This window comes from Equus caballus, chromosome 16 (genome assembly GCF_041296265.1).
Source record: "Equus caballus isolate H_3958 breed thoroughbred chromosome 16, TB-T2T, whole genome shotgun sequence".
Lineage (NCBI taxonomy): Eukaryota > Metazoa > Chordata > Mammalia > Perissodactyla > Equidae > Equus > Equus caballus.
The window spans coordinates 77689446-77716876 of NC_091699.1; the positions used below are offsets into that span (position 1 = coordinate 77689446).

The window sequence follows — 27431 nt, forward strand, 5'->3', positions numbered from 1 at the left end:
TCTGCCTCACTTTTTGGGAGGAAGTCTCTAGATTTAACTCTTTCACCCTTCCCAGTGGCTACCCTGGTGGTCCTTGCAGGAAGCTCAGATGCCATTAGCCTGGTTTCTGAATGATTGTGGAGGAAAGCCTCTTGCTGACCTGGAATACCCAGCTTGGACTGAACTGTGTGAGAGGGAATTGACCTACGTTGTTCTTTAGGCCATATTATTGTTAGGTCTCTTGTTACAGCAGCTTAACTCTTACCCTAACTCGTGTATGCACACATATAAGTACTTGTATATTTCCTTTGCCTCTATCCTGATCCCTGATCTGGTTGGTGTAGGCTAGTTTAGAGCATCCAAGATGAATACAGACACTTGAGCTTTATCTTGCCAGGTAAAGCTTGTCAATGCAGGGAGTGTTTGTCATTGTTCAATTCATTAATTTATCCATCCTTCCATCCAAGCGTCCATCCATCCATTCATCCATCCAAGTATCCATTCACCATCCATTACACATGCTATTTTGAGACCTAATGTGTACAAGACTCTTTGCTTGGGGATACCCAGGGAATATGAATGACACAAAGATGAATGATACCCAGTCTCTGCTCTCAAGGAGTTCACAGTCTAGAGACTTTAGGTGGAGACTAAATCATTGAAATAGGAATAATTATAGTTAATTTTTCTTTTGTAAAATTTTAATCAAAATTGAAAAAGGTAGGCCTGGCCTGGTGGCAGAGTGGTGAAGTTTGTATTCTCCACTTCAGTGGCCTGGGGTTTGTGGGTTCAGATCCCGGGCGTGGACCTACACACCGCTCATCAAGCCATACTGTAGCAGTGTCCCACATACAATGTAGAGGAAGACTGGCACAGATGTTAGCTCAGGGCCAATCTTCCTCAAGCACAAAAAAAAAGAAAAAAATTGGAAAAGGCTAGTTTCATTTATATTACTTTATTATTGTTATTACCACTATTTTTTGAGAATGCTGTCTGCTGTCCCTGGTGAATTTTTGTATTCATTTCTAAGACCAGCGTTTACAGATGATCATTTTCATTTAATGGCAATAAAGCATGCTTAAGCACAAGTGATGTGTCAGTCACCATAAACACAGTCCTTGCTCCTCCCCTCGCCCCCCCTTTCTTTCCCCCAGGAGAGTATTAAAAAGAGCTGGAAAAGCTGATGTGTCATTGTACCCTCGAACCTTCCTGTACTCTAGGGAATTCCAGAGGCTCAAACAGTTTCTTAAGGGATGAAGATAAGAAGAAGAAATTGAAAGGACCAGCCTGAAAGGTTTTGCCAGGTAGGAGGAAATTCCTTTTGCCAGGCACAATTTTGTAGGTGGGAAGTCTAGTTTGTTTCCATTTGTTTTTGCAAATGCACTGCTTCTCTTTCATTTCCAGGCAGAGAGAGGCAGAGACATAGACAGACAAGAGAAAGAAACAGAGACTAAAAGAGAGACCTCGAATAATGAAGAGATGGAGAGAAATTGAGATAGGGGTAGAGATGCAGAGAAAAAACACCCCAAAGTATCTGCTAGATACACAGAGCAAGAGTAACCTCTAAGATGCAAACAATGATGGACAGAGATCTGTAACTCTCTGAACTTTTATTGAGCAGGAAGATGTGAAATATTTTGAGATTGCACTTGGAATTTTCTGTCTGCGTGGAAAGGGAAACGTGACTTATGGGGACTCATGCAAGTTCCACGAGTTATTTCATTGATGCATTATCTCTTTGGGGGATATTAAAAATGAAGAGTCGTGTTAGAATGGTAAGACCAAAGGAAGAAGAAAACACTAAAGATTTAACAAATAAACAGGCTTAGTAGAGATATAAAACTCTGTTATAAAATGACTCTCCCTCTCAAAGCATCCCCATGGGCAATGGGGACAATTTTGAGTTAGGAGTTCTTTTCTTCTGTCTAGCTTTCTAGGATTCATATAATTTGACTGTCATTTCTCTTTCCATTTGACTACCATAGACAATTTTAATAAATAATTTAAATGATTATTCAAATTGTTTATGAGAAATTTCAAACAGACATCAAAATTTAAAGAATTCACAGAAAATACGTGTATACTCACCACCTAGATTCGCCATTAACATTTTAGTATATTTTTATCACACACCATCCCTCTATCCATCCATTAATCCATCCTATTTTTTAATGCATTTTAAAGTAAATTTTAGACATCAGTACACTTCTCCCTAAATACTTCAGCATGCATATTATTTACAAGAGTTCAAGAAAATGATCTTTTTATAAAGCACTTCAAGAAAAGTTATTGTGTTGGGGCCGGCCCGGTGGTACAGCGGTTAAGTTCTCATGTTCCGCTTCAGCAGCCTAGGGTTTGCCGGTTTGGATCCCGGAGGGTGGACATGGCACTGCTTGGAAAGCCATGCTGTGGCAGGTGTCCCACATATAAAGGAGAGGAAGATGGGCACGGATGTCAGCTCTGGGCCAGTCTCCCTCAGCAAAAAGAGGAGGATTGGCAGCAGTTAGCTCAGGGCTAATCTTCCTCAAAAAAAAGAGAGAAAAATTAATGTGAAATTGATCAGGATTAGATTTTGTGTGCAATTTTTAGATAACTGGGGCTGATATTTCTACATTTAAATTCGCTGAACAAACCTGGGGACGGTGACAACTATTAAGATGTGAGGTGAAAGGATCAAACATTGGCAGAGAATTAATCCACAAGATCTACAGGAGAAAAATCGATTATACTTTTATTCTCTTTGTATTGATCTTCAGAGGCTCAGAAATAGGCCCAGGGAATACAAAATACAGAAGGACCCTTTTTTAATTTCAGTCCCTGAGTGTGTGGCCCACAGGCCTTTAAAATTTGTCTGCCATCACAGATTCCTGTCTGGTGGTTTCCAACTCATAAGAATGGGCTTTGAAAGGTCTGTGGATGTGTTTCTTCTGCCACTGGCCAAGAGTGATGGAGCCCTGCCTCCATTTTTGCAGAAACAGCAAGTATGGCACATTACAGAGTCACTAGGAAGTGAAGTGATGAATTTGTCTACCTGATATTTTGGCCTGAAATATCCTGAGCCTAAAAACACAATCACTCCTTTTAAAAAGATCATACAGAAAATTGTTTTGCCCAAACATTCCAGCCTAATCTTGTATCTTATGTTTAAGTAACTCGCTATCTAAGTGAAATTTTTTGGCTGTGAGTTTTAAAAGATTCAACATCCTCGTCGCGTCTCTCCCCTGCCTCCTTGGGTGTGGGTTGCAGTCACAGTCTGGCTCCATTTTAGATTTCTCAGAGGTCTCAAACCAAGTCTCCTTTAAATACTATGCCCAGGATCTGCTTTTACTCATTCTACAAATTTGCCGAATGTTTACTTTTTTTTTTTTTCAAGATTTTATTTTTTCTTTTTCTCCCCAAAGCCCCCCGGTACATAGTTGTGTATTCTTCGTTGTGGGTTCCTCTAGTTGTGGCATGTGGGACGCCGCCCCAGCGTGGTCTGACGAGCAGTGCCATGTCCGCGCCCAGGACTCGAACTAACGAAACACTGGGCCGCCGGCTGCGGAGCGCGCGAACTTAACCACTCGGCCACGGGGCCAGCCCCCGAATGTTTACTTTTATCCTGTTTGTTATGATGATATTTTTAGCACAAGCGAATTAAAAATATAATTGTAATTAAAATATATAAGTGAACCCAGTTGGCTCTGAGTTCTCCGTTTACTAAAAAATAATGGCCTAGAGGGCACCAATCTTCCCAAGAGTGCCTCTAAGTCTTGGTATAGAATATTCTATCTTAAGAACAGCATGTCATGTTTTTGTTTTTCTGAGCAAATGAATTAATGCAACAAATATTTGTCAAACACCTGCTATGAGCCAGGCATTGGAGATGCATCAGGGACACAGAAAGATTCCTTGTAGCTCTTATATTCTAGCTGAAGGTGGGGGCGTGACAAAAGATAATAAAAACCACGATAAATATTATATAGCGTGTTAGAAGGTGATAAGAGCTATGGGAAAAGAGGAAAAGCAGAGTGGGGTAGGGGGTTGGATATGCCTGGAGAACAAGGGTGGGTAGCAATTTTAAGTAGAATGGCTAGGGTGGACCTCACTGAGAAGATGATATTAGAGCAAAGACTTGAGGGAGGTGAGGGAATCAGCCACGTGTATATATCTGGATATATGGGGAGAAGCCTTCCAGGCAGAGGAAACAGCACATGCAAAAGACCCTAAACGGGGAGTGTAACTGGCTTGTTTGAAGAACAGCCAGTTGGCCAAAGTGATCAGAGTATAATAAGTGAGGATGAGAGATGAGTCAGAGAGAAAACGGGGCCAGATCACCATAAGGCCTGTGGCCTATTTCGTCTTGAAACAGGGAACCAGTGGAAGGCTTTGAGCAGAGGCGACTTCGGTTTTAAAAGATCTCCCTGGGTATATTTTGAGAATAGACTTCAGAGAGAAAGGTTAGAAGAAGGGAGACCTATGGAGGTTGTTGCAGTCATCCAAAAAGAAAGATGATGGTGGCTTGAACAGGCTATTTGCAGTAGACGTGCTGAGAGAGGACCAGTTTCTGGATAAATGGCTTTAAAGGTAGAGCCAACAGGATTTCCTGACGGGTTGGATGTAAGGGTGTGTGTGTGAGAGAGAAGTTAATGATAACTCCATGGTTTTGGGTCTGTGCTAGGAGAAGATTGCAGTTTCCATGCACTGGGAGAAATGAAGGGAGGGAGGGAGAGAAGAAAAGAAAGGGCAAACAAGGGAACTATTCTAGGTGCTGAGCAAATATAAATGATGAAGATGTGGTCATAACAAATCCCAGTTATTCACTGAAATAAGTGTACAAAGTTCAGAGGAACAGCAGAACAGGGAGTGACTCCCCATCAGCCTTGGGTTAGGGAGGTGACATCTGAGCTGGGTTTTGAAAGATGAATAGGAGCCTGCCAGGTGTGTGCGAATGTAAGTGTGTGTGCATGTGTACTGGGGCCGAGGAGTGGCGTGCAGCCTTCTAGGCAGAAGTAAGGAATAAGTAAAATATTCTGAATTTGCGATCTGGATGAACTTGGCATAACTCACCGTCTTATAATTGTGTAACCTTCGGAAAGTTTTGTAGCCTAGTCAATGCATCCTGCAAGTTTTAAAGCAATATTTTTATCTTTCTGAGGGCTGGATAGGTTTGTGTTGCTGCATTTAGTGGGTAATTTTTCAATTGTCTTTAAAAAACTTATTATACATGATTTGAGATATTCAAAAAAGATACAAAGACTGGTTCAATGGCACTTAGTTATTTTAAGCTGAAGTCCTGGAGACAAAAGTGAAAGATTCAGCTCAAAGAACATAGACAGCTAGATTAAAAGAGCTTATCTCATCTAGATGACCTCACTGCCACCAGCCTGGTGTCCCTCCTGGTACCCTACTCCTTCAATTTAGGAAATCTTCTCTCACTGCTGTAAAAAGTGTGTCAATCCAAAATCCCACTTTCATCATGGTGTGGTTATTTCCTAGATATAATGGAGCAAATATGTGTTCGCAGCTCTTTGATTTAAGCAAAGCATTTATCTTGGAATAGAAAATGCTGAGGTTTGGTTCTGCCAATGAGAAAGTTCTAAATTTGGGGGATTTTGTTCCATAGATTATTGCTTGACAAAAGTGATGGTGACCTCTCAAGTCATGTACCTTTTTACAAAGTCCTTCCTCCACCGTTAGCTCTTGCTGTGCTCACAACCACCCTGCCACGTGGTGGTGGCAAGGTATCATTGGCTCTATTTTATGCTGACAGAGCTGAGGCTTAGAGAGTTCAAGAGACTTCCAAGAAGCCACATCACAAGAATGTGGCAGGGCTGACACTTGAACCAGAAAATTCAAAGTCAACTTCTGTGCAATTTTTACTGCTCCGTGCTACACTTTCTCTCCAGTTTCTGGAGCAACATTCTTCTTAAAGGACATAAAAGAAATAAAGGACTTTGTATATGATGCCCGGCTAGACAGTTGCAGAGGGCAGTCAGACTTGCCCTTATTCACTATCATGACCTGCTCTTTCTGTTTCCTGGTGACAGGAAGTAGGGAGTGGCAGAGTGCCCTGACCTGCCCAGGGTGTTTGGAAAGGCCTGCTTTGCTTAGTAGATTTTAGACATCCTTCCTGAATGAAACACCTCAGAAAGATGGAGTAGTTATTCCTATTTCTCTGGCAAGACCAAGCTCATGAAATGCTTGGATGATGGAGTTTATAAGCTACACATAAGTAGAAAGAGTTTGAGTAAATATTCTTTTTTCTTTGGATTAAATCATTTAGCAGTTTGTTCAATCATTTATATAATGATCATAAAAGGAAAAGATTAATTAGTTGGATTCAGTGTATCCAAGACTACAAAAATTTCTCAGGCTGAGGCTCTGCCCTCTGTGTGTTCACAGCCCAGTGAGGGAGATAACAATTAAGCAGACCATGACAATGCAATATGACAATTGGCGTAATTGAGGTATGAACCAGGCATTACGGGAAACCAGATGACTCAGGATATGAAGAGGGTTTAGAATAGTCAAAAACTGCCCAAGAGCTGAGATTGCGTTCAGTTCTAAAATTTTAAACATTTCACAAATTGTGTGCTAACCTTGTAATTACCACGGCTAATGGGAATATCATGGCCATCAGCACCCATTTGTCGCTTTGTACAATGCTCTGCTGAACTCTGGCATTCTAATCCTTATCCCTCCCTGGAAGAACACGCCAAGATTCTGCATCTTGTTATTTTTTTTCTGAGCCTAATGGCGCATTAATTGTCATTGAAATGTTTGACATAGCCTCCCTCAAATATTTTACAACAAAGTTGTATATATATCCGAGCCGTCATAAGATTTGTGAATGGGCACAGAAAGCAAATGTTACTGTTTATGCAATAGGTTAAGGCGAACCTTTAGTTTTTTTAACTGTCAAACATGCTGTGTGGATTCTAACGTGATGTGTACAGAAGAATCTGAGCATGTCCTCCAATTGTTTGCCTTCTGGAGCTTCCTGTTGCCCAGATGTGGTACACTACAAGACCGTCTTGTAAGAAAGCCAAAAATACAGTGCTTAAAATAACCCTAAGTGACCAGAAAAAAAAAGAACATAGCTCTAGATTTTTGAGAATAATTAGAAAGCAAGTTGAAAAAAATGTGTTAAATTAGTTTTGCACGTTTGCGTTGGGTCTTTCATCCAAATATTTTGAAACTTCTGCTTATCCCTCAGTCATGTCTATATAAAGAAAACATTTTTAATAGGTCATCTATTCCCTTTCCCCACTTAGTTGATAGACACAAATAGACACTTGATTTTCTCCATATGGAGCTAGACATGCTGTTGAAGGTAAGTGGACCACACATATGCCTGGGTGGGAACCATTGCATGCTAAATACATAGAAGAATGGTTTTCAATGTGTGGTCCCTTGGACCAGCTCAGCATGCAAGTTCTCAGGCCCTACCTCAGACCTACTGAATTACAAACTCTGGAGGTGGGGTCCAGGAAGCTGGGTTTTAACAGGGCCTCTGGGGGATTCTGATGCTGTGCTCAAATTTGAGAGCCGCTGGCGTAGAACATTAGTGATGGCATCTTTTCATTTTATAGTTGAGGGGTCCACAGAAGGAGAAGAGAAAACTTGAAGGAGACTGGGATATAAAACACTGTTGATTTAATTAAATGAAGTTAAGGTGGTTTATGGTTGAAGACTGAGAAACTCTGCCCAGATCCCCTCTTCTGTCCCACCTGCTCAGTTCAGGCATTTCAGGAAACCAAAGGTCTCCATTAGACTTACCACGCCTTCAGAGCTTATACAGCACAGGTGTATGAGCTAGTGAAGGCTTAGCTGAGTCCCCTACACTCCAAAACCTTAGCTCCCGAGGCTTTGGATGAGCTCTACTTGGGGTGTCTAATACCTCTCCTGTGTTCTTGCACATGCTGTCCTTCTGCCTGGAACTCTCCTTCTCCACTTGCTCACTTGCAGATTTCCACTCATCCTTCAAGTCTCAACTCCAGTGTCACCTGCTCTGTGAAACCTTCACCCAAGAAGGTGCTCGCCCAGTGTGTTCCTCGGCACCTTCTATTTCTATATAATTCTATTTCTATACAATTTTACTCACCCTATGATATTGCAATTTATCCATCTCTCTCTCCACTAGAGTTCCAAGTCCTTTCAGGATCTCTCTATTCCATGATTTTTAGTGCCTAACATATTGTCTGGTAAACAGTAAACACTCAGTTAAAAAGTTGCAAGAGTATTGCAATGCTTTCCTCCTCTCTCTCTATGAATTGTTGTAATTCTGCTGAAGATTTGAGAGTAAGTTGCTGACCTCAAGACTCTCTGCCTGATAATATATCATGTGCATTTCTTAATAACAAGGATATTCTCTTACATGACTATGACACAATGACCAAAATCAGGAAATTTAACATCAGTACAGAATTATTATATAATATTCAGTTCATATTAAAATTTTACCGACTACTCCACCAAATGTCCTTTTATAGCAACTCTTTCCAATCCAAGATCACGCTTGCCTTTAGCTGTCATGTCTCTTTAGACTGTTTTAACCTCAGCTGTTTCCTCAGCTTTTCTTTGTCTTTCATGAGATTAATGTTTTAGAAGAGCACAGACCAGTTGTCTTTTAGACTGTCCCCAAGTTTTGTATTAAATGATTTTTTCTTCATTACTAGATTTAGGCCATGGCTTTTGAGGAGGGCTACCGTATAAGTGATGTTGAGTTTTCTCATGCATAACATCAGGAGAGATGTGATGTTGGTTTATTCTATTATTATCCTATTAATGTTGTTGATGTCAACTTTGAACACTTGGTAGTGTCCACCATGTTTCTCCATTGTCAAGGTACTTTCTTTGCCCTTTGTAATTTATAAGTAATTTGTCAGGGGATACTTGGAAACTGTGTTAAAATCCTGCTCCCCAACATGCTTTTACCTGATGGTTTTAGCATCTCTTGATGATTCTTCCCTGGATCAATTATTACTGTGGTGATTGCAAAGTACTTGCTTTAATTGAATGACTTAATCTTAAAAGATGGATTGTTCTGGTGAGTTAACTATTTGAGCAGCATACTTTAAGAGAAGTTGCTCTCTTCCCCAGACCCATTAGAATTATTTCCAGAAAGAACTGACATCCTATACCATCCCTGCCTAATTACACCTCATTTAATCGCTTCATTTTTTGCTTCCACGATGAGCCCTACATATTCAAATGCAAAACCTCTTCAGCAGCTTAAATTAAATATAAACATCTTCATGAAATAGTATATATAATATAGATGTTAAGTCCTTAATCTACAGACATTTTTCTCTTCATTGAAATAACACACACATAGACACAGCTGTGAAATGTTTATATACTTTTGACTTTCCCACTAGATTTCCATAAACAGCTCTAGTGCTTTATTTACAACTAACTAAAAATACTTCTCATTTCTTATGACTAAGTGCATTAATGCTAATAATTAGGACATAATGAAATATGAAAATGTAGATACCGTACTTGAAGCTTTTATATTTCATCTAACTTTATTAACCCGACTTTAAAAAATTGAAGTACAGTATTTTATTGTGATAGTAATCATCATCATCATCATCATCATCATCATCATGGTAAATTTATTTTGGAACATTCTTCCTGGTACTTTCAAACTTGCCAGCTCTTTACCCTCATACTGTCCCTAATCCATTAGAAGAGTTTATTCTTTAAGATTCATCCATCCATTTATTTGCCGTTAGATGAAAATTTATTGGGGAATAGGATATTTACAGTCTTAGAGCATCTTCCTTCAAGTTACTTATATGCCTCCTTGAGGAGGTATTAATGGGAGGTTGATGTAGAAACCGAGGAACAGAGAAATCCAATTATATCACATCTATTTATTGGAAAATCACTGGGTGACTGTCCCGGGGAATGCTTATAATATAGTGGGGTATACAGTAGGTGTCCCAAAGCAGCGCGAAGCTCTCTAGAGTCCTCACATAAACCTTGAAAGGTGAACCGGCTTGCTGTGGTTCCTGGAGCAAATGGTCAAGCTGAAACCAGAATCAGGGCCTTTGGGCTTCCTCTGAAGTCAAGACTTCTCCTGGTATTTTCTGTGGGCATAAAATAATAAAATAGATGCGGTTATCTCCATCCTCTAGTTACTCTGAAGGAGTAAATTAAACGTGCACAGTAGCAATGTGTCCTTAGGGAAGGAGGGTGGCTACGCTTATACTTTCTGGAAAGAGGCCCTCAATCCTTGGGGAGCTGCTATTTCTAGGCACCACGATGTCATTTCCACACAACATTTTGCTTAAAGGTCCCAAGACTGAAAAGCGATATAGGTACTGTGAGATTCTTGCTTAAACTCTTTGATACGTTTAAGAATGTGCTTTAAAGTTTACTGAATTTCTTATTGTTTCCAGTATGTAAAATTTCTCTTCCCAAATAGATTGTTCAGTTCTCTAAACATGAAAGCAAGGTTTATAATTCCATTCTCTGGAGCACCAAATACAGTGTTTTGGATATAACATTATGCTCTTTGAAGACCTAATTGGTGGGCAAAGGAACTTATGGCTTGAGCTCACGTTTTTACCCCATGGTAAATTGCTCCTAGGTCCTCATCTTACAAGAAGTGGACTCTGGGGGATCGGTGACAGTCTGGACTTGGAGACTTTCATTGAAGGGTTTGAAGTCGAGCCATGCACTAGAACTGGAGTTGGGTTCCCTGGGACAGAACCTGACAGTGCATGGCTGTGTAGCTCTGGTACGCTACTTAACCTCTCTGGGACCCGATTTCTTTATTTCCATCAACAAAGTGAGCAGACTAAGGCCTGATCTGCTGGCCTTTCCCAGGTGTGAGGTGAGGAACGTAGAGATATTAGTCTAGTAACGTACAAAGCAGCAATCAATTGAAAGTGAAAATTAAAGGAATTAAATAAAAAATATAAATTAAAATATACAGAATGAAATAACTGCTTTCTTAATACACAATGCAAAACATTAGTCTCCCTTTACCTCTACAGATTCTGAGTTTCAAATTAAGGGGAATACTTTTTTATTATTACATAGTGGGTTTCCAAGAAGACTTACTTTATTTAACAAACACTTAAAGAGTGCTTTTTATGTGCCAGGCATAGGTACGGTGTTTTACAATAATGAACTCACTCAGTCCTGATTACAAGACCATGAGGTTGATGCTATTATTGCCCCCATTTTACAAATGGGGAAACTGAGGCACAGAGAAGCGAAGCCACTTGCCCAAGATCAACTATTAAGTAGTGGATCTGGGATTCAAACCCAGGCAGTCTATCTTCAAGAATCCTTACTTTTAACCCCATTACACTCTGCTGAGGATGGCCGTGAGGTTGGCTGGTTAAGAAGATAAAGATGAGGTGTCCCCTGTTCCAATTGCAACATCTCAGTCAATGTGATTGTCACGTTGGTCTTATTTTTCAACACATGGGCTTTCTTAGAGCAGAAAAACAGAAATGAAATTGGGAGGGGATAATTTTTATGGAGGCCTTTGAAATGGGATCCAAATTTAGGGGAGGGAAGTATGATGTTCTGCTTCTTCTGGGAACATATAAAATATTTTCAGGCTAGCTTGATGTTATCAGGCAGATGAGCTCCTGCAATATCTGAATATTTCCGTCTGCCACAGATGTTTACCAGGTCCTCCAACACTTGTATAAAAATACAAGCAAAACCATCCAGAAATGTTTATGTCCCACCAAATGAATTCAGTGTGTGAAGCGGAAGTTCAACCCCACGCGCTATATGCTTTCTCCTTTTATAGCCATATCTGGGCAACTTCAAACAGTGGAATCTGAGGTATACACTGTGGGTGTTTACAAAATTCTTCCTTAGTTAGGTCAGCAAGACCATTTTCCCTGCACAGTTAAGATGATGTGGCAACATGTCCTTAATTTTTATAAAGCTTTCATTGGTCTTGGGAAGGACAGTTGCGTTTTTTTAAAATCAGTTTTATTGAGGTATAATGAACATACAATAGGATGCATTCATTTTAAGTGTGTGAAGACGTAATTTTAATTCTGAGATTTCTTTTTCTGTCTAGGAACATATCGAGAATGGAGACTTGGACGACGTTTTGGGGGCTCATCTTCCTTGCAACTAATTTTGGTTTTATCAAGTCACAGAGAATTGGTAATGCATCAGATTCTTTAAGCCGAAAATGATGACCTTGCCTAGGAACCTAGAGATAGTGACAATCTTAAAAGCACATATTACAGGAGCTTCATAATTAACAAAAGGAAAATGATTCTTTCAAGGAGAACTTAGAATCTGGAAATTTCTAGTGAATAGTGGGCACTGATTTTTTCAAAGCTTAACTTGGAACGAGAAAACAAAAATATTAAAAAATACTATACTTTGGACTGCGTTTCCAGGCTCTCAAATGCTTTTGTAAACATGGGCCTGTCCTATTGACTCTGCATTTTGCTTTGTCTCCTTCTATTCCGAGGGGTAATTGTCATCACAATTACCTAAGCTACTGATAGATAGCTTCACCAAATGCTGGTGACACCTCTGCAATTTTTTGCAGTGATTAACAGATTGTTGGGACTTTTCAAGATGAAAGTCTCATCAAGAGAAGATTGTTTGAGTAGCCTGAAGCCCCACTGAGACAGTATTGAGGTTTAAATATTCAAATACAATTACATAGACTGTTACTTGTTGGGAAAAAAACATGAAGCTGTCTAAATTTTCCCTTTGGCTCCGACTCCCCTCACTTGTGAACAGAAGCTGTGACAGTCAGTCTTTTCAGGTTTCAAACACTTAAAATGACAAAGAACTAGTGGAGGGGTTAAGAAAGTAACAATGTATGAAAATGTAATACATTTCTCAAGTTGCACAGGATGGAACCAATACTTATTTGCCTGAAAAATATTCTCTAGGAAAGATCAGGGAGACATTTGTTAGATCTCTTCTGAAAGAGATGTTAAGGGGACAAGCCAGTCAGCCACCCCTGGAGCATTCAGTGAATTCTCTCCTCTCAATAGGATTGCATTCTGGAGGGCCAAAGGGAAACAAAGCTTAATGGGCCTTAAGCTCATTTATTTTCTGACTTTTCCATACTCATGACTCTACTTGGCTTTATGACCAAAATCCGGCAAACTTCTGAGAGAGGTGGGACTCAGGACTCTCGAAGTGGACAATGGATTTAATGCCCCTGGAGAACACCAACCTTCCCCAGCCCTCTGGTCTAAACTCTCACGTGGTCTTTGCCTCTCTCTCATATGGACTTTTGATTTAATCTTCTTTATGGCAGTCCAGGGTGTGGACTGGATGGCAGGAGACCTGGTTTCTAATATAGTAGTCCCCCCTTATCCATGGTTTTGCATCCTGTGGTTTCAGCTACCCATGGTCAACAGCAGTCTGAAAATGTTAAATGGAAAATTCCAGAAATAAACAATTCATAAGTTTTAAATTGAGAGCCATTCTGAGTAACATGATGCAATCTTGAGTTGTCCCACTCCATCCCACCTGGGACACGAATTATCCCTTTGTCCCGCATATCCATGCTGTATAGTCGCTTAGTAGACATCTCAGTTGTCAGATCGACTGTTGAGGTATCACAGTGCTTGTGTTCACGTCATCCTTATTTTACTTAATAATGGCCCCAAAGCCAATTTTATTATTAGTTATTATTGTTAATGTCTTACTGTGCCTAATTTATAAACTAAACTTTATCATAGATATGTATGTACAGGACAAAACATAGTCTATATAGAGTTCAGTACTATCTATGGTTTCAGGTACCCACTGGGGGTCTTGGAATGTATCCCCTGTGGGTAAGGGGAGACTACTCTACTGGCTTTTTGAACAGATTTACACAAGTTACTTTGCTTTTCTAGGCCTTATTTTCTTTATCTATGAGATGGATGAATTGGTTTCATTATTCTATATCCGTACAGTTCAAATACATGGCCACTAGCCACATGTGACTATTGAAATTAAAATTCAGTAAAATTTAAAGTTTAGTTTCCCAGTTGTGCTAGCTACATTTCAAGTGCTCAATAGCTACGTGTACCTAGTGGCTACAGTATCGCGTTGCATAGTCTCATGGGATTATTTCTAGTTCTAAACTTTTCTAAGTCCCTTATTTGGTTTCATTAATGTTCAATATTTCCCTCCTTGTAAGTGATGTCTTCCTTCCTCCCTCCCTCTCTCTTTCCCAAATATTTCCTTCCTCAAATATTTTTTGAGTGATGGCTCTATGCTAGACACTCAAGTGGTGGACAAACAAACAAAAGATATGGTGTCTGTTTTCGTGGAGCTCACAGCCTGGTGGGGAAGATTGTCATTAACTGAATAAGCACACTGATAAATGTTACATTACAAACCAAGATCAAAGAACCTGATTCTATGGAAATTTACCAGAGGAAAAAGAAACCCCATGGAGGGATTAGCATGTTAAAGGCCAGTGGCAACTGGGAGCATGAGAGTTTGAGAAACCAGATTAAGGAGCCTGGAACCCAGAGAACAAAGTGGAGAGGGTGGAGAGAGAAAGCCAGAGAGATAGTGCAGGGCTAGTCCCAGCCAGTGTTTTAATCCTCCTGGCACAAAATCAAATGCAAGTATGTTTGACCAGCGTGGGATAATTATCCCTGGTTTTCCAGCCACTTGAAACTAAAATCTTCGTTAGCTGGTTTCTGCCTTTGTTCCTCCTCTCATCACTAACTTATGTGTTCTCTTCCCATCATCACAGATAATCAAATTGTGAGATATGAGGGTCTCCCGCATGAGAAATAGATAAATCATAATCTCCTCTTCCTCTTTTTGTCCACACGAGCACTGTACTTAATCCACGTTTTACTTCTTGTCACAGAAAAGCAAAGTTTGAGTCAGAAGAGGCCAGGTCATCTGGTCAACCCCTTATTCTAGAGAACTGCAATCTGAGAACCAGAAGATAAGCTATTTGCTCAAGTCCTGTAGCCACCTGGTGCCTGATCCCTTCCATGCAGAAGACCGGGGTGGACCCAGCTGGAGTACCACTTGGTCTGGCCACTGTTGGGGTTGTGGTTCCCAGGATGAGAGCTGGGTTCGGGAGAAGTAGTTGCACAATGCAGCCTCGAGTTCAGGCAGCCAAAGGACAAACGTGAGCCACACATGTGGTAATGCCATGAGTCAAACTAACAGAGGCTGGTGGTAGCCAGGCAGTGCCAGAGATGAAAGCTGGAGAGCTGCTGTCTTAGGTCAGGTTTTCTAGAAGCAGATCTTAGGACTGGGATTTGGTGGGCATGTTATCTTGAAGGAGTGCTCTCTAGGACAAACCTGTAAGAGAAGTGAGATAGGGTAGGGGGCAAGGAAGCCAAGGAAGGATGTAGCCTTAGGTAAAATCAAGCCTTGACCTGAGCCACACGAGATGCTGGAGCATAAATAGCACTATGAATTGTTTCAGTTAAGGCAAGAGGGCCAGGTGTTTGTATCCCCACTTGATCAAACATTTGCCACCCAGGGTGGTGGTGGTGGTCGTGTAACTTCCTGGGTGTCTCCAGATGAGGCCACTTCCTTCAGCCAGGAGCAGGTCTCTGGACAAAGTCTCACAGGGGAGCAGTTAACTGTAGCACTTGAAGCAGCTGTGGAATAGATGTGCTAGCCAGCAAAGGAGATCTGGGGGGGGTGCCAACAGCATCCTCTACTGGTAGAAGCTGGTTTCTTTTATCAAGTTTAAGCAATGAGTGGAGGGCCACAGTCAGGAATCTAATCGAAGGGTCAAATGTCTGTTAGAATGGAACAGAGGGTGGCAGGTGAACAAGGGTAGATGGTGACCATGAGGGAGCAAAGGAAGATGATGGCGTGCCTGGGCTGTGCGCGTATTGGCCATCATCAGAGAGCTGGGCAGGCAGATCTGTGGGGGGTAAAGGCAATGAATTGGGAAAGATGGATTCCAGCCAGCCAGGAGTTGTCAATTTTGTAATGTTTTATCTTAAATTGACCCTATTCCCCAGCCTGCAGGGAGGCCTCTATGGGAGATGTCGTGTTTCTGGTGGATGCCAACGTCAACCCCCAGCATACCCGCAGCATGAGGAACTTCTTGTACACCCTGGTAAACGGCTTCAATGTCAGCAGAGAGACCATCCGTGTGGCGCTGGCCCAGTACAGCGATGTGCCCCATTCAGAGTTCCTACTTTCCACCTACCACCGCAAAGGCAATGTGTTGAGACACATTCAGAAGGTTCAGTTTAAGCCTGGGGGCAACAAGTTGGGCCTGGCCCTGCAGTTCCTCCTAGATGACCACTTCCAGGAAACAGCAGGGAGCCGGGCAAGCCAGGGTGTGCCTCAGGTAGCCGTGGTGATCAGCAGCGGCCCAGCTGAGGACCACGTGCGGGAACCTGCTGAGGCATTTAGGAGGGCAGGCGTCCTGCTTTATGCCGTTGGCCTCAGAAAGGGAGCGTTGGCAGAGCTCCGGGAGATTGCCAGTAGTCCTGTGGAGAAATTTACCTCCTTTGTTCCCAACTTCTCTGGTCTGGACAGTCTCGCTCAGAAGCTTCAGCAGGAGCTCTGTGATATTTTGGCAAAGGCAGCTCAACCTGCTGACCATGCCTCTCCAGGTACAAAGGCTTTTCCCTTTTCCTTTCTGATCAAGAAGTCACTGAACTCAAAGCTTTATCTCTTATTCATCCTCCCACCATCCTTCTTATTTTCCGTGTGTGTGCATGCTTAATTTTACTATTAAAATTTCACTAAACCATCTGTACTCTATGCTCCTCTCCAATCATTGATCAAAAACTTATGAACTCTTTTTATTAATCCTGTGGGCATTATGCTGGTTTTATATATGGATGTAGTGTAAGTCCATTTTTGAAGGAAGATATAGTTGCTCCTAGAATGATGTTATTCCTAGATTAACTTACCCATGTTGCCTGGATGCAGGGCAGAGGAGGGGAAAGGGCAGTAGATCCCCAAGGAAGCTTGCTTATTTTATTGCCAGTGTGTTGCTATGGTACTGGTTAAGAGGATGAATTTAGGGAAAAGAAGCATCTGGGTTCAAATCCAAGTTCTCTTCTTTCTGTCTCATCTTGAAGAAGTTACTTTATCTCTCTGAATCTAAATTTTCTTCGTAGAATGAAAGTATCTGCCTCAGAGAGTTTTTAAAAGCATTAAATAAAATTATGCAAGTAAAGTACTTATCACAGTGCTTAGCCCATCAAAGGTGCCTGTTAGCGTTACGGTCGTTACCTGTGATGATACACCTGTCCTCAGCTTTGTACTTCTGCTGGTGGTGATGGGGCATGTAGAGGAGGAAGAGAAAGCCTCTACCATCTGGGTCCTTCTGGCCGGTCTACAAATTAAATTGACATGAGACAGAATAACAGGAGAAAATCAAGCGAAGCTTTATAACATGTATACATGGGAGAAACCCAGGAAAACTGGGTAACTCAGCCAGCACGGCTGAAGGTCTCACCTTAAATACTGTCTGCAACTAAAGACAAAGGAGGATGTTGGGGGTAGTGCTTTGGGGCTTCAAAGGGGAGGAAGGCAGTTCACATGAAAAAGCAAATGTTTGGTAGACAGAACTTTGATAAGGATGGGCTTAGCAAGGACCCTCACAGTCTACTGATACCCAGAGTTATCTGTGGTGATGGCCTGTCCTGGGGATGGGGCTTTTAATCTTTTTTTTGGCTATTTTGTGAGGAAGATTGGCCCTGACCTAACATCTGTTGCCAATCTTCCTCTTTTTGCTTGTGGAAGATTGCTGCTGAGCTAACATTTGTGCCAATCTTCCTCTTCTTTTTATGTGGGATGCTGCCACAGCACGGCCTGAGTGTTGTGTAGGTCCGTGCCCAGGATCCAGACCCACGAACCCTGGGCTGCTGAAGCAGAGCCTGCGAGCCTCATCACCATGCCACCAGGCTGGCCACGGCCACAGGCCTTTTATTTTAAATTCTTTTTTTTTTAAAGATTTTATTTTTCCTTTTTCTCCCCAAAGCCCCCTGCTACATAGTTGTTTTTTTTTTAAGTTGTGAGTCTTTCTAGTTGTAGCATGTGGGATGCCGCCTCAGCGTGGCCTGATGAGCAGTGCCATGTCCATGCTCAGGATTCAAACCTGCGAAACCCTGGGCCGCCGAAGCTGAGCACGTGAACTTAACCACTCGGCCACAGGCCCGCCCCGATCTTATATTCTTTTAGGCAGTTAGGGGGAGGGTCAAAGTTTTTTTTCAGAGTCTTTTGTCTTTAAAATTAAGCCAAAGAGACACATTTTGCGGTGGCCACTTCTGATCCCCCACGGGCATTAACTGGGAAAATTCTTTATAAATCAATTACTAAACTGTATAAGAAAGCATAGAACTTTGAGCAGAGGGGAAGATTGCTTGTGGATTCCATCAAAACCCACAAGAGGTTAGAGCCTCCGTTACTTATTCATTCTTTTGGTATTTCTGCATGGGGGAGGTGAATTGGAGGAGGTGCTAAAACTTTCGACCCATTTGATGCTGCAACTGTGTGCTGGTAGATTGCATTTGTACAGCCAGATTACATACCTTACTTTGGTATAGTGCTTTAAAGTTTACAAAGAGGTTTTATATACATAGCAATGATAACTACCATTTGCTTGGTGCTATATAGTTTCCAAAACTTGTTTATATGCCCCATCTGACTGATAGTTAGATACATGAGGCAATTTTTTGTTCGATACATAGAAATATGTATGATACATAGGGCAATTAGTATTTGTTTTTACATGGATATGTAAGGCACTTAGTATTATTATTTGCATTTTTTTTTTGAGGAAGATTAGCCCTGAGCTAACATCTGCCACCAATCCTCCTCTTTTTGCTGAGGAAAACTGGCCCTGAGCTAACAACTGTGCCCATCTTCCTTTACTTTATATATGGGACGCATGTCACATCATGGCTTGACAAGTGGTGTGTAGGTCCACACCTGGAATCTGAACCAGTGAACCCTGGGCTGCCGAAGGGGAATGTGTGAACTTAACCACTGCGCCACCAGGCTGGCCCCTATTTGCATTTTTTTATGTGAGGAAACTGAGGCCAAAGGTGCTATAACTGGATGGCAGAGCTGGGACTTGATCCCAGGTCTTTCAGAGCAGATCCATCCCAATAGAATGGTTATTACAGATTGTGTCCCCAGAAGCAGAGCCTGAGGCAAGGATTTGAATACATGTTACTTCTTACAGAAGAGCTCCCAAAGGTGGTTGATAAGGATGTGAAGGATGCAAGACAGAAAAAGTAGAGGAAAGTAAAGAAGGGTGTGATCTCAGGCAAAAGTTCCAAACAGAGTAGTTTTAGCTTGATCTTACAGGAGTTCTCAGGAGCATAAGTTATGCCTCAGGGTTGTCTTGACCTAAGGCAAGGAGCTAGGCTTTTATATATTGCAGGCAAAGCAGCTCCAGTAGCCAAAGAGAAATCCTCCAAAGATCAGTGTGCAGAAATGGTAAAAAGAAATCCAAAAGGACTTGTGCAGAGTGTTGCTATTGTCTGCTGTGATAGATTATCTTATTTTATCCTTAAAACAACCCTGTGAGAGTATGAGCGCTGGTGTAAAGATTTCAGTGCTGCTGCAGAGAAGAAAATTGAGTCTCAAAGAGGTGAGTGATAAATAGGTCACAGCACTACTAAGTGGCGGAGCTACAATGAGATTTACCACGGAACATGGACTACATTCCTGCTCTCTGAGCTGTTGGTGCCAGCACACTCCCAGAGATGAAGTTTATTCCCACTGGAAAGAGGACAGCCCCTTTCTCAGTGTGCTGCTACATTTATAGAAGTATTTTTCTTCTGAATGCAATTCAGGGGATTGTTCAAGTGGATCTCAAGATTGGAGGTCTCAGTAGAGCAGGTTAGAAGCCTCAGAAGATGATGGAATGGAGGGAAGGAAGGCACAGGGGATGTTGTTACTTCTCTGAGCACACTGTCATTTAGGGTGTCTAAGGACCACTGAATATAGGCTTCCTGGCATTGCTCTCCTTTCTGTACACCATTTAGCTCCATTGGCTCTAAGAATTTTGAGTGAAAGCCTGCAGACCCCATCCCTTTTGTCCTCTCTCTTACAGCTTGCAGAGAAGCAGTCCTGGCGGACATTGTCTTCCTAGTAGACAGCTCAACCAGCATTGGACCACAGAACTTCCAGAAAGTGAAGAACTTCCTTCGCTCTGTTGTCTTGGGGCTTGACATTGGTAGTGACCAGGTCCAGGTGGGACTTGCTCAGTATAATGACAACATCTACCCAGCCTTTCAGTTGAACCAGTACCCTCTGAAGAGTGTGGTCCTGGAGCAGATCCAGAATCTACCCTACCGTACAGGAGGCACAAACACAGGGAGTGCCCTGGAGTTTATCAGGACCAACTACTTGACTGAGGCAGCTGGAAGCCGGGCCAAGGACAGGGTTCCTCAGATAGTTATCCTGGTGACAGATGGGGAGTCAAACGATGAAGTCCAGGAGGCAGCTGACAGGTTGAAAGAAGATGGAGTTCTTGTGTACGTGGTAGGAGTCAACGTCCAGGATATCCAGGAGTTGCAAAAAATAGCCAGTAAGCCATTTGAGAAGTTTCTCTTCAGCACTGAAAACTTCAACATCCTGCAGGATTTCTCAGGAAGCATTCTTCAGACTCTGTGCTTGGCAGTGGAGGGTGAGATAAAAGGTAAGAAGCTGTGTGAAAACCCACCCTTCCAACCAGGACACCTAATTCCAATGTGAGCCAGGATACGTTGAATATAGTGGGAGGGCAGGAGAAGCTGTCCACCACTGCGAGACAAGCTGGGGAGCCTTCCTAGATGAAGAAACATTGGACCTGGGGATCGAAGGATAAATGAAGTTCTCATGGGCAGGAAAGAACATGGGTTTTAGAGTACAGAAGACCTGTTTTTAATCCTACCTTTGCCACATTTTAGTTATGTGAGCATGAATGAGCAGCGTCACTTCTTCACTTCACTTTTCTCATCTGACAATGAAGATAATAATACTTGCTTAGTAAGATGGTTTATGAAGATAAAATCAAATAAAGTACATAAAAATCTCTAGCACAAAGTGGTGGCTCAGTATGTGTTAACTTCCTTTGCCTCCTCTATTGGTTGAGGAAGAATAATTGGAAGGTGCTTTAGCCTAATAAAGCAGACAACAGTGGCAGCAGAGTGTGAGAGGGAGAAAGCTTCGTGATAGAGTCTCATGTGGAGGAGGTGAAAGTATAATCTACACAGTGTTGCATAAATGGAGTACCTCTCCCTCTTCTATTCCCCACACAAACCCCTCCTTGTGTTCCATTTTCATGAGATCTTGACTTGATTTACTTTCTCCTTTCCTTTTCCTTCCCCCTTCTCTCTTCAATTCCAGAATCCACCCAGGCCTATGCAGATGTGGTTTTTCTTGCTGACACCTCACGGAACACATCATGGACCAGTTTCCAGTGGATGCAGAATTTCATCTCCAGAGTTGTTGGCATGCTGGATGTTGGCAGGGATAAGTACCAGATTGGGCTGGCTCAGTATGGTGATCAAGGTCACACTGAGTTTTTGTTCAATACGTACCAGACCAAGGATGAGATGATTGCTCACATCCACGAACACTTTGTGCTCCGGGGTGGCTCCAGGAGGACAGGCAAAGCTCTGCGATACCTTCATCAGACCTTCTTCCAGGAGGCAGCGGGAAGCCGGTTTCTCCAGGGCATTCCCCAATATGCAGTGGTCATTACCTCAGGCAAATCTGAGGATGAGGTCCAGGATGCTGCACAGACATTGAGGGAAAAAGGCGTGAAAGTCATGTCTGTGGGCATACAGGACTTTGACAGGAGAGAACTGGAGGGGATGGGGACCCCACCCCTTATTTATGAAATGCAAGGACAAGATGGAGTCAGACAGATGATACATAATGTGAATGCGGTGATTCAAGGGACTGGGCAGCCCGAGTTCAGCACTCAGGCAGAGAAAGAGGCTGCAGTGGGTAAGATTTGGTCTCTAGGTGTGTAAGTCACTGAGAGGTCTGTGCATAATAGAGAAGTCTGGGGAAAGAGCAGAGAAGAGGGTGCATTCTGGATTCTTCAGTTCTGGGACATTAGCACCAGTAGATGAGGAAGAGGAGGATACCTGGGCTACCTCAGGCACATACCTTGTATTAGTTAACTATGGTCACAATGATGTTGCATAACAAGCCATCCAAAAAGTCAGTGGCTTAACAGAATCATTTATTTTCCCAGATGTGCTGGGGGTCAGCTGATCTTTGTTGGGTTCAACTGAATGGCTTTGCTGATCTTGCTTGGGCTTATTCACAGATTTAGCATTTGGCTGAGGGTTGGCTGATCTACATTTGGCTTTGCTCCGTAACTCTCATCTTCCTGGGATCATCAGGCTAGCATGGGCATATCCTTCCTATGGTAATTGCAGAGGTGCAGCAGGGAAAACCCAATTGTATAAGCACTTTTCAGATTTCTACTTCATCATCTGCTAACATTCCATTGGCCAAAGCAAGTCATATAGCTATGTCATCATCAATGGAGTAAGAAAGTATATTCCACCCATGGAAGTGAGGTGTAGGGAATGAATATTTCTGAGCAATAATCCAAGTTACTCCATACCTTTTCCAGAAGAAGGAGCATTCAGACTTCTCTCCAGAGATTAAATAAAGTCCCCCCTTAAGTTGGTATTCAAGGTGCTCAAGGGAGATGCAAATTGGCATTTTGGGTGGAACAATTCACAGTGTAGTTTTTGTCCTGTGCATTGTTGGGGTTTTAATATCCCTTGTCCCTGCCAGTAGCATCCCTGAATCTTAAGACAATCCAAAACATTGCCATATATTTCTAAATGTCACCTGGGAATAGGTACCACTGTTGGTTAAGAACCACTGAGTCTTATCTCCTGCCAAGTCCTTTCATATACTATAAGGAGTAGCCTAGATGAACTATTCACCACTTGCTGTATATATGTCAGATGTTTTCACCTCTGTCTATGCCCTTGAATACACTATACCATCACAATCAAAACATTATCCTTCAGTTCTCAAGTTCCCCTTAGCGTAGCATCCCTACAACTAGAATCTTGGTGGAACTTCCAGTTGATCCCCACAAATGGGAGTGACCAATCCTTCCTTTCTCTGAACTATCACAGCTCTGCCCAGACCTCTCAACATCTAGAGCCTGAGGGTACTTGGAATTTTACAGGCATAAAAGACAAACACATGTGAGACAAGAAGAAAATCCAAGCAGAGATAATAAGGAACTAAGAAGCACCTTCCAGACATTACATTAAGTAGAAATAGAGCAAAATGAGGGTATAGTGGAGAACCAGGCCCGGGAGGAATTGCATTGGCCCCTCAATAATGAATGTGATTTTAATATATAGGGAGAAGGGAGGAGGGTACTCTCGGTAAGTGGAAGAGCGTGAGTAAGAGTGTGGGAGTGGGAATGGGCTGAGTGAATGGGGAAGCAAGTGAACAAATGGAGCCAATTGGGGTTGGGAGGAGGCTTTAGAAGTGGTGAGGGATGAGATTGGATTAGGTAGGATGGACCCTGATTATGGAGTCCCAAAGGCACTGGAAAGTAACTGTAAGCTTTTAAGCAGGAAAACATGACATGACCAGAGTGGTCTTTAATGGAGACTTCAGTGGGCAGCCTGGATTCCACATGATACTTCAGACTCAGAAGGACTTTAAGGCTGAGCTGTCATCTGTCTACATAGGGAGGATACCTGGCTCTAGACCAATGGTGGCTCTGACCATAAGGAAAGGGGATGAATCCTGAAGAAAACGCAAAAGGACAATAATAGCTCTTGGTACCAGTACTAGGTGAAGGAAGGGAGAAGTCAAAGATGCTTGCAGTTCCTAGAGAAGGTGTTTTAGACTTGGCAAAATCATAGGCAACAGCCTCTTTTTAAATTGAGCATTGTTTTGGTTCTTTATAAAAAAGGACCAACAGGGAAATTTCATGACACCAAGAGACCAAAGATAAGTCAAAAGATTATACTGTTGCCCCTATATTCTCTTCTCTAAACTTTGTTCCACAATATTCAGTTGTGTACACATTAGGTTCAACCTTCTGTACATGTGGTTTTGGCTCTCTGCTAGGGAGATTTCTTTTTTTATATATCAAAGCAGATTTGGACCTTTTTTGCATGTGGGCACAGTGGGTTTCCCAACATTAGTTACTGCCTTAAATTGGGAGGGAGGTGTCTGGACTCCTCTCGGAGGGGAGTTTATGCAGTCAGAACTCTGTGACCCCATTTGAGGCAGGTTGAAGGGAAGACTGTTTCATAGCAAAATGAAACAGCCAGTTAGCTCAATTTTTGGTGAAAGATTTTTCATAGGAGCTTGCAACATTTCATGTTACCTCTATTGAAATGACATAAAATTTGTCAGAGAAAGGCACGTGAATTAATAGTCATAATTTGTAATTTCCATTTTTTACCAAGAGAGAGGAAAAATGATTAAGTCAAGGAAGTTTCAGGCCTATAAAAAAGAATTTGATCCAGGGTTCCCTAGCACTGGAAAACTGAAGAAAAAATTAGTTCAGCAAGACTCAAATGCTTTTAATGGACTTAGATGAATTGAAAAATCATTTTAAAGCACTTGCTTGTGGGTGTTCGTGTATTTACAGATTTTGCAAGTGATGTGAATACTTTTTCACGTGAAGAGTTTTGAGATAGGTAGGAACTCTGTGATGCTCTTTGACCATCGTGCCAAATGATGGTCATAAAGGCTTCTACTGAATTCTAAACTGCATTAATATGTTAGTATAATATATATTATTACAATTCATAGTAGTAAATATATTATTACAATATATAAAATATAGCGTAATACAACTTTTATGTACAAAATGAGTGTTGCCTTTATTCCCCTGTTCTCACGCTAAAGCCCTTCTTTCTGTTTTGTTTCTTTACAGTGTGTCCAGTTGCTATCCCAGCTGACTTAGTATTCCTCATTGAGGAATTTAGCAGGGCTGGACGATCGAATTTCCAACAAGTTGTCAATTTCTTGAAAACCACCATCAGCTCTCTAAGCATTCATCCTGATGCTGTGAGAACTGGCTTGGTCTTCTACAGTGAGGAACCACAACTTGAGTTTTCACTGGATACATTTCAGAATTCAGCCAAAGTCTTGGAGCGTTTGGACAAATTAACCTACCAGGGACAAAGAGGAAGGATCAAGACTGGGGCTGCTTTGGATTTCCTAAGAAATGAGGTTTTCATTCAGGAGAAGGGCAGCCGGTCCAAGCAAGGTGTACAGCAGATAGCTGTGGTCATCACGGATGGCTTCTCCCAAGACAATGTGTCCAGACCGGCTTCTCTCCTCCGGAGGGCAGGAGTTACTATCTATGCAGTGGGCACCCAGCTTGCCTCAGAGAGTAAGGACCTGGAGAAGATAGCCTCATATCCTCCTTGGAAGCATGTCATCCTCCTGGAATCATTTTTGCAACTCTCCGTTGTGGGAAGCAAGATTAAGAACCAGCTCTGCCCTGAGATTGTGGGCACAAGGGCTTCCATTTCTAGGATGGGCAATGCCCTGCAAGAAGGTAGGAAGACCTTTCCCAGATTTGATTGTTTTTTAAAATCTTTACTCTGCTGCTCCATTCATTCACCTACTCTACCCTCCATCAAAGAAAAGATTTTGGAGTCAGATCATTGAGAAACAGAAACACAAACTTGTAAAATCCTTATTTTGTCTTGATTCCAAATAGTTCAGAGAATATGAAGTAAAAAGTGAGCGTTCCTCCCTCTTCTGTCTTACCCTCATGCCTTTTAAGAGTTTGATGAAAATATGCGTATGTGTATTTACAGTAAAGCCCTGGGGATCTGAGAATGGATTGACCAAACCTTTAATCACTTAAAGAAGAAAATTATTTCTAAAGAGATAGACACATTCTTGAAATTGGAAAATTTTAACTTAAAGCATAATAAATGAACATTAATTTGGCAATCTTTTGTGTAAGGCCAAGGCTTCTTTGGATATGAGCCCTGCTGATTGGAGTTCCCTATGTTTTCTTCATCAGTCATCCAATATTGTATTTCCTATAATTTCCAGTTTCAGTTTCTTTGAAGTGAGATGAGAACTTAGCCACTTTTGAAACAATCTGAGTATAGAAGTCCTTATTGATTTTTTATGATCTCAAAAATTCAATCTTTGTAGTGTTGTCTAGTACACCAATAATTTCTTTTAAAACACCTTGCCTTTATTGTTTTTTTTCTAAGCAGTTAACCTGATTTTCAGAGACACAATAAACCTGTTTTATTCACACTCATGTCCTATTGATTTGTACCATATTTGATTTGTTGTGTTATTATAATAACAAAACTGCCATAAACAGGCTGGGGACAAACCCACTTTGTTCTTGGTCGGCTTATTCTTCCACTGAGGGGAGCAGAACTGTATGATGTCCTACTGCTCCAGAGGAGGGCTCTGGATGTACTGGAGGAGCATCACTTGTGTGTTACAGAAGGAAGGGAGAACGTCAATTATCTGGTGAGCTATTTAAGAGGAGGTCAGTTAGGAGAGCTCCTACTATACACGTAGTTAAAAAAAAATACCAGAAAAAACATAATGGTTAAGTATATACACCTTGGAGTCAAACTTCCTGAATTTTAAATCCCAAATTTGCCACTTACTGGCTCTTATAAATATCTGTGTGTCTGTCTACCTACTTGTCTATTTTTGTCTACCTATGCTAGTATTTCTTAGATTCAAATCAGAATTATAGAAAGAAGATGACAGCTTGAAGTGTAGATAATTAACTTAAAATTCAAGGCTGTGATTATATCATCAGGGGGAAATCACTGAGCTTTCTTTTTTTTTTTCTTAAAACAATCATTAAATGATCCTGTAATTTCTTGATTACTTGTGCTGAGGTCTAGAGATTTGAAATATCTGAATAAATTCTCCTCTTTCTCTCTGGCCTGTATTTTCAGTCCCTTTCTCTTTTCTGGGAATGGGGAACAAAATTGTTAAATATGAATTTTATTTCCTTGTACATCCCCTGCCTATATGTAGGGGAGAAGAAAACACAACTTACAAACAGTATAAAGAGTTGAGAGTTGATTTCTTTCCCAGACTGCATAGCAGCTAAAAATAAACCTGGAATCAGGAAAATCAGCCCGAAGTCTAGAGTGGTTGGGGGTGGGGTAGCTTAGGTAAATAGAAGTTGGGGCAATTTTACCAGAATTCGGTCCTGGGTGATCATAATGATCATCACATATACCATTTGTTGGTCATTTGCTATGTGTCAGACACTCTGCTAAGAACTTTGTGTATCTAATAGATGTGGATGCATAGCAGCATCCAGCTTGTAAAGAACATTCTCTTTCTCTCCCCTGACTCGCCAAATTTCCATCTGCCAAGATTAGCAGGAACGTGTAGTGCCAGACAATATTCAGGACTCTTGGCTCCTCTGGACACTGTCAGGGCAAAGGCCCTGGGCTGCAGGGGAGCCTCCTCGACCACTGCTGCCCGGGGCTGGCTACAGAGATGGCCCTTCCTGCACAGCGGTCCTTTTCTCAGCCTCAGGCAGCCATCCACCTGTCACC

General features: G+C 41.8%; 1 protein-coding gene across 1 annotated transcript in view; it reads left to right on the forward strand.

Annotated features, from left to right (window-relative positions):
• The first annotated feature begins 1183 nt into the window (after positions 1–1183).
• The window catches only part of LOC100064145 (collagen alpha-4(VI) chain), a 103676-nt gene continuing 77428 nt past the window's right edge, over positions 1184–27431 (forward strand). Inside the window, exons 1-6 of the mRNA XM_070239069.1 lie at positions 1184–1283; positions 12023–12111; positions 15918–16520; positions 19982–20569; positions 21259–21864; positions 24797–25426. Of these exons, the coding sequence (XP_070095170.1) occupies positions 12036–12111; positions 15918–16520; positions 19982–20569; positions 21259–21864; positions 24797–25426 (2503 nt within the window). The 5' untranslated portion in view covers positions 1184–1283; positions 12023–12035. The remainder of the gene's footprint in view (positions 1284–12022; positions 12112–15917; positions 16521–19981; positions 20570–21258; positions 21865–24796; positions 25427–27431) is intronic.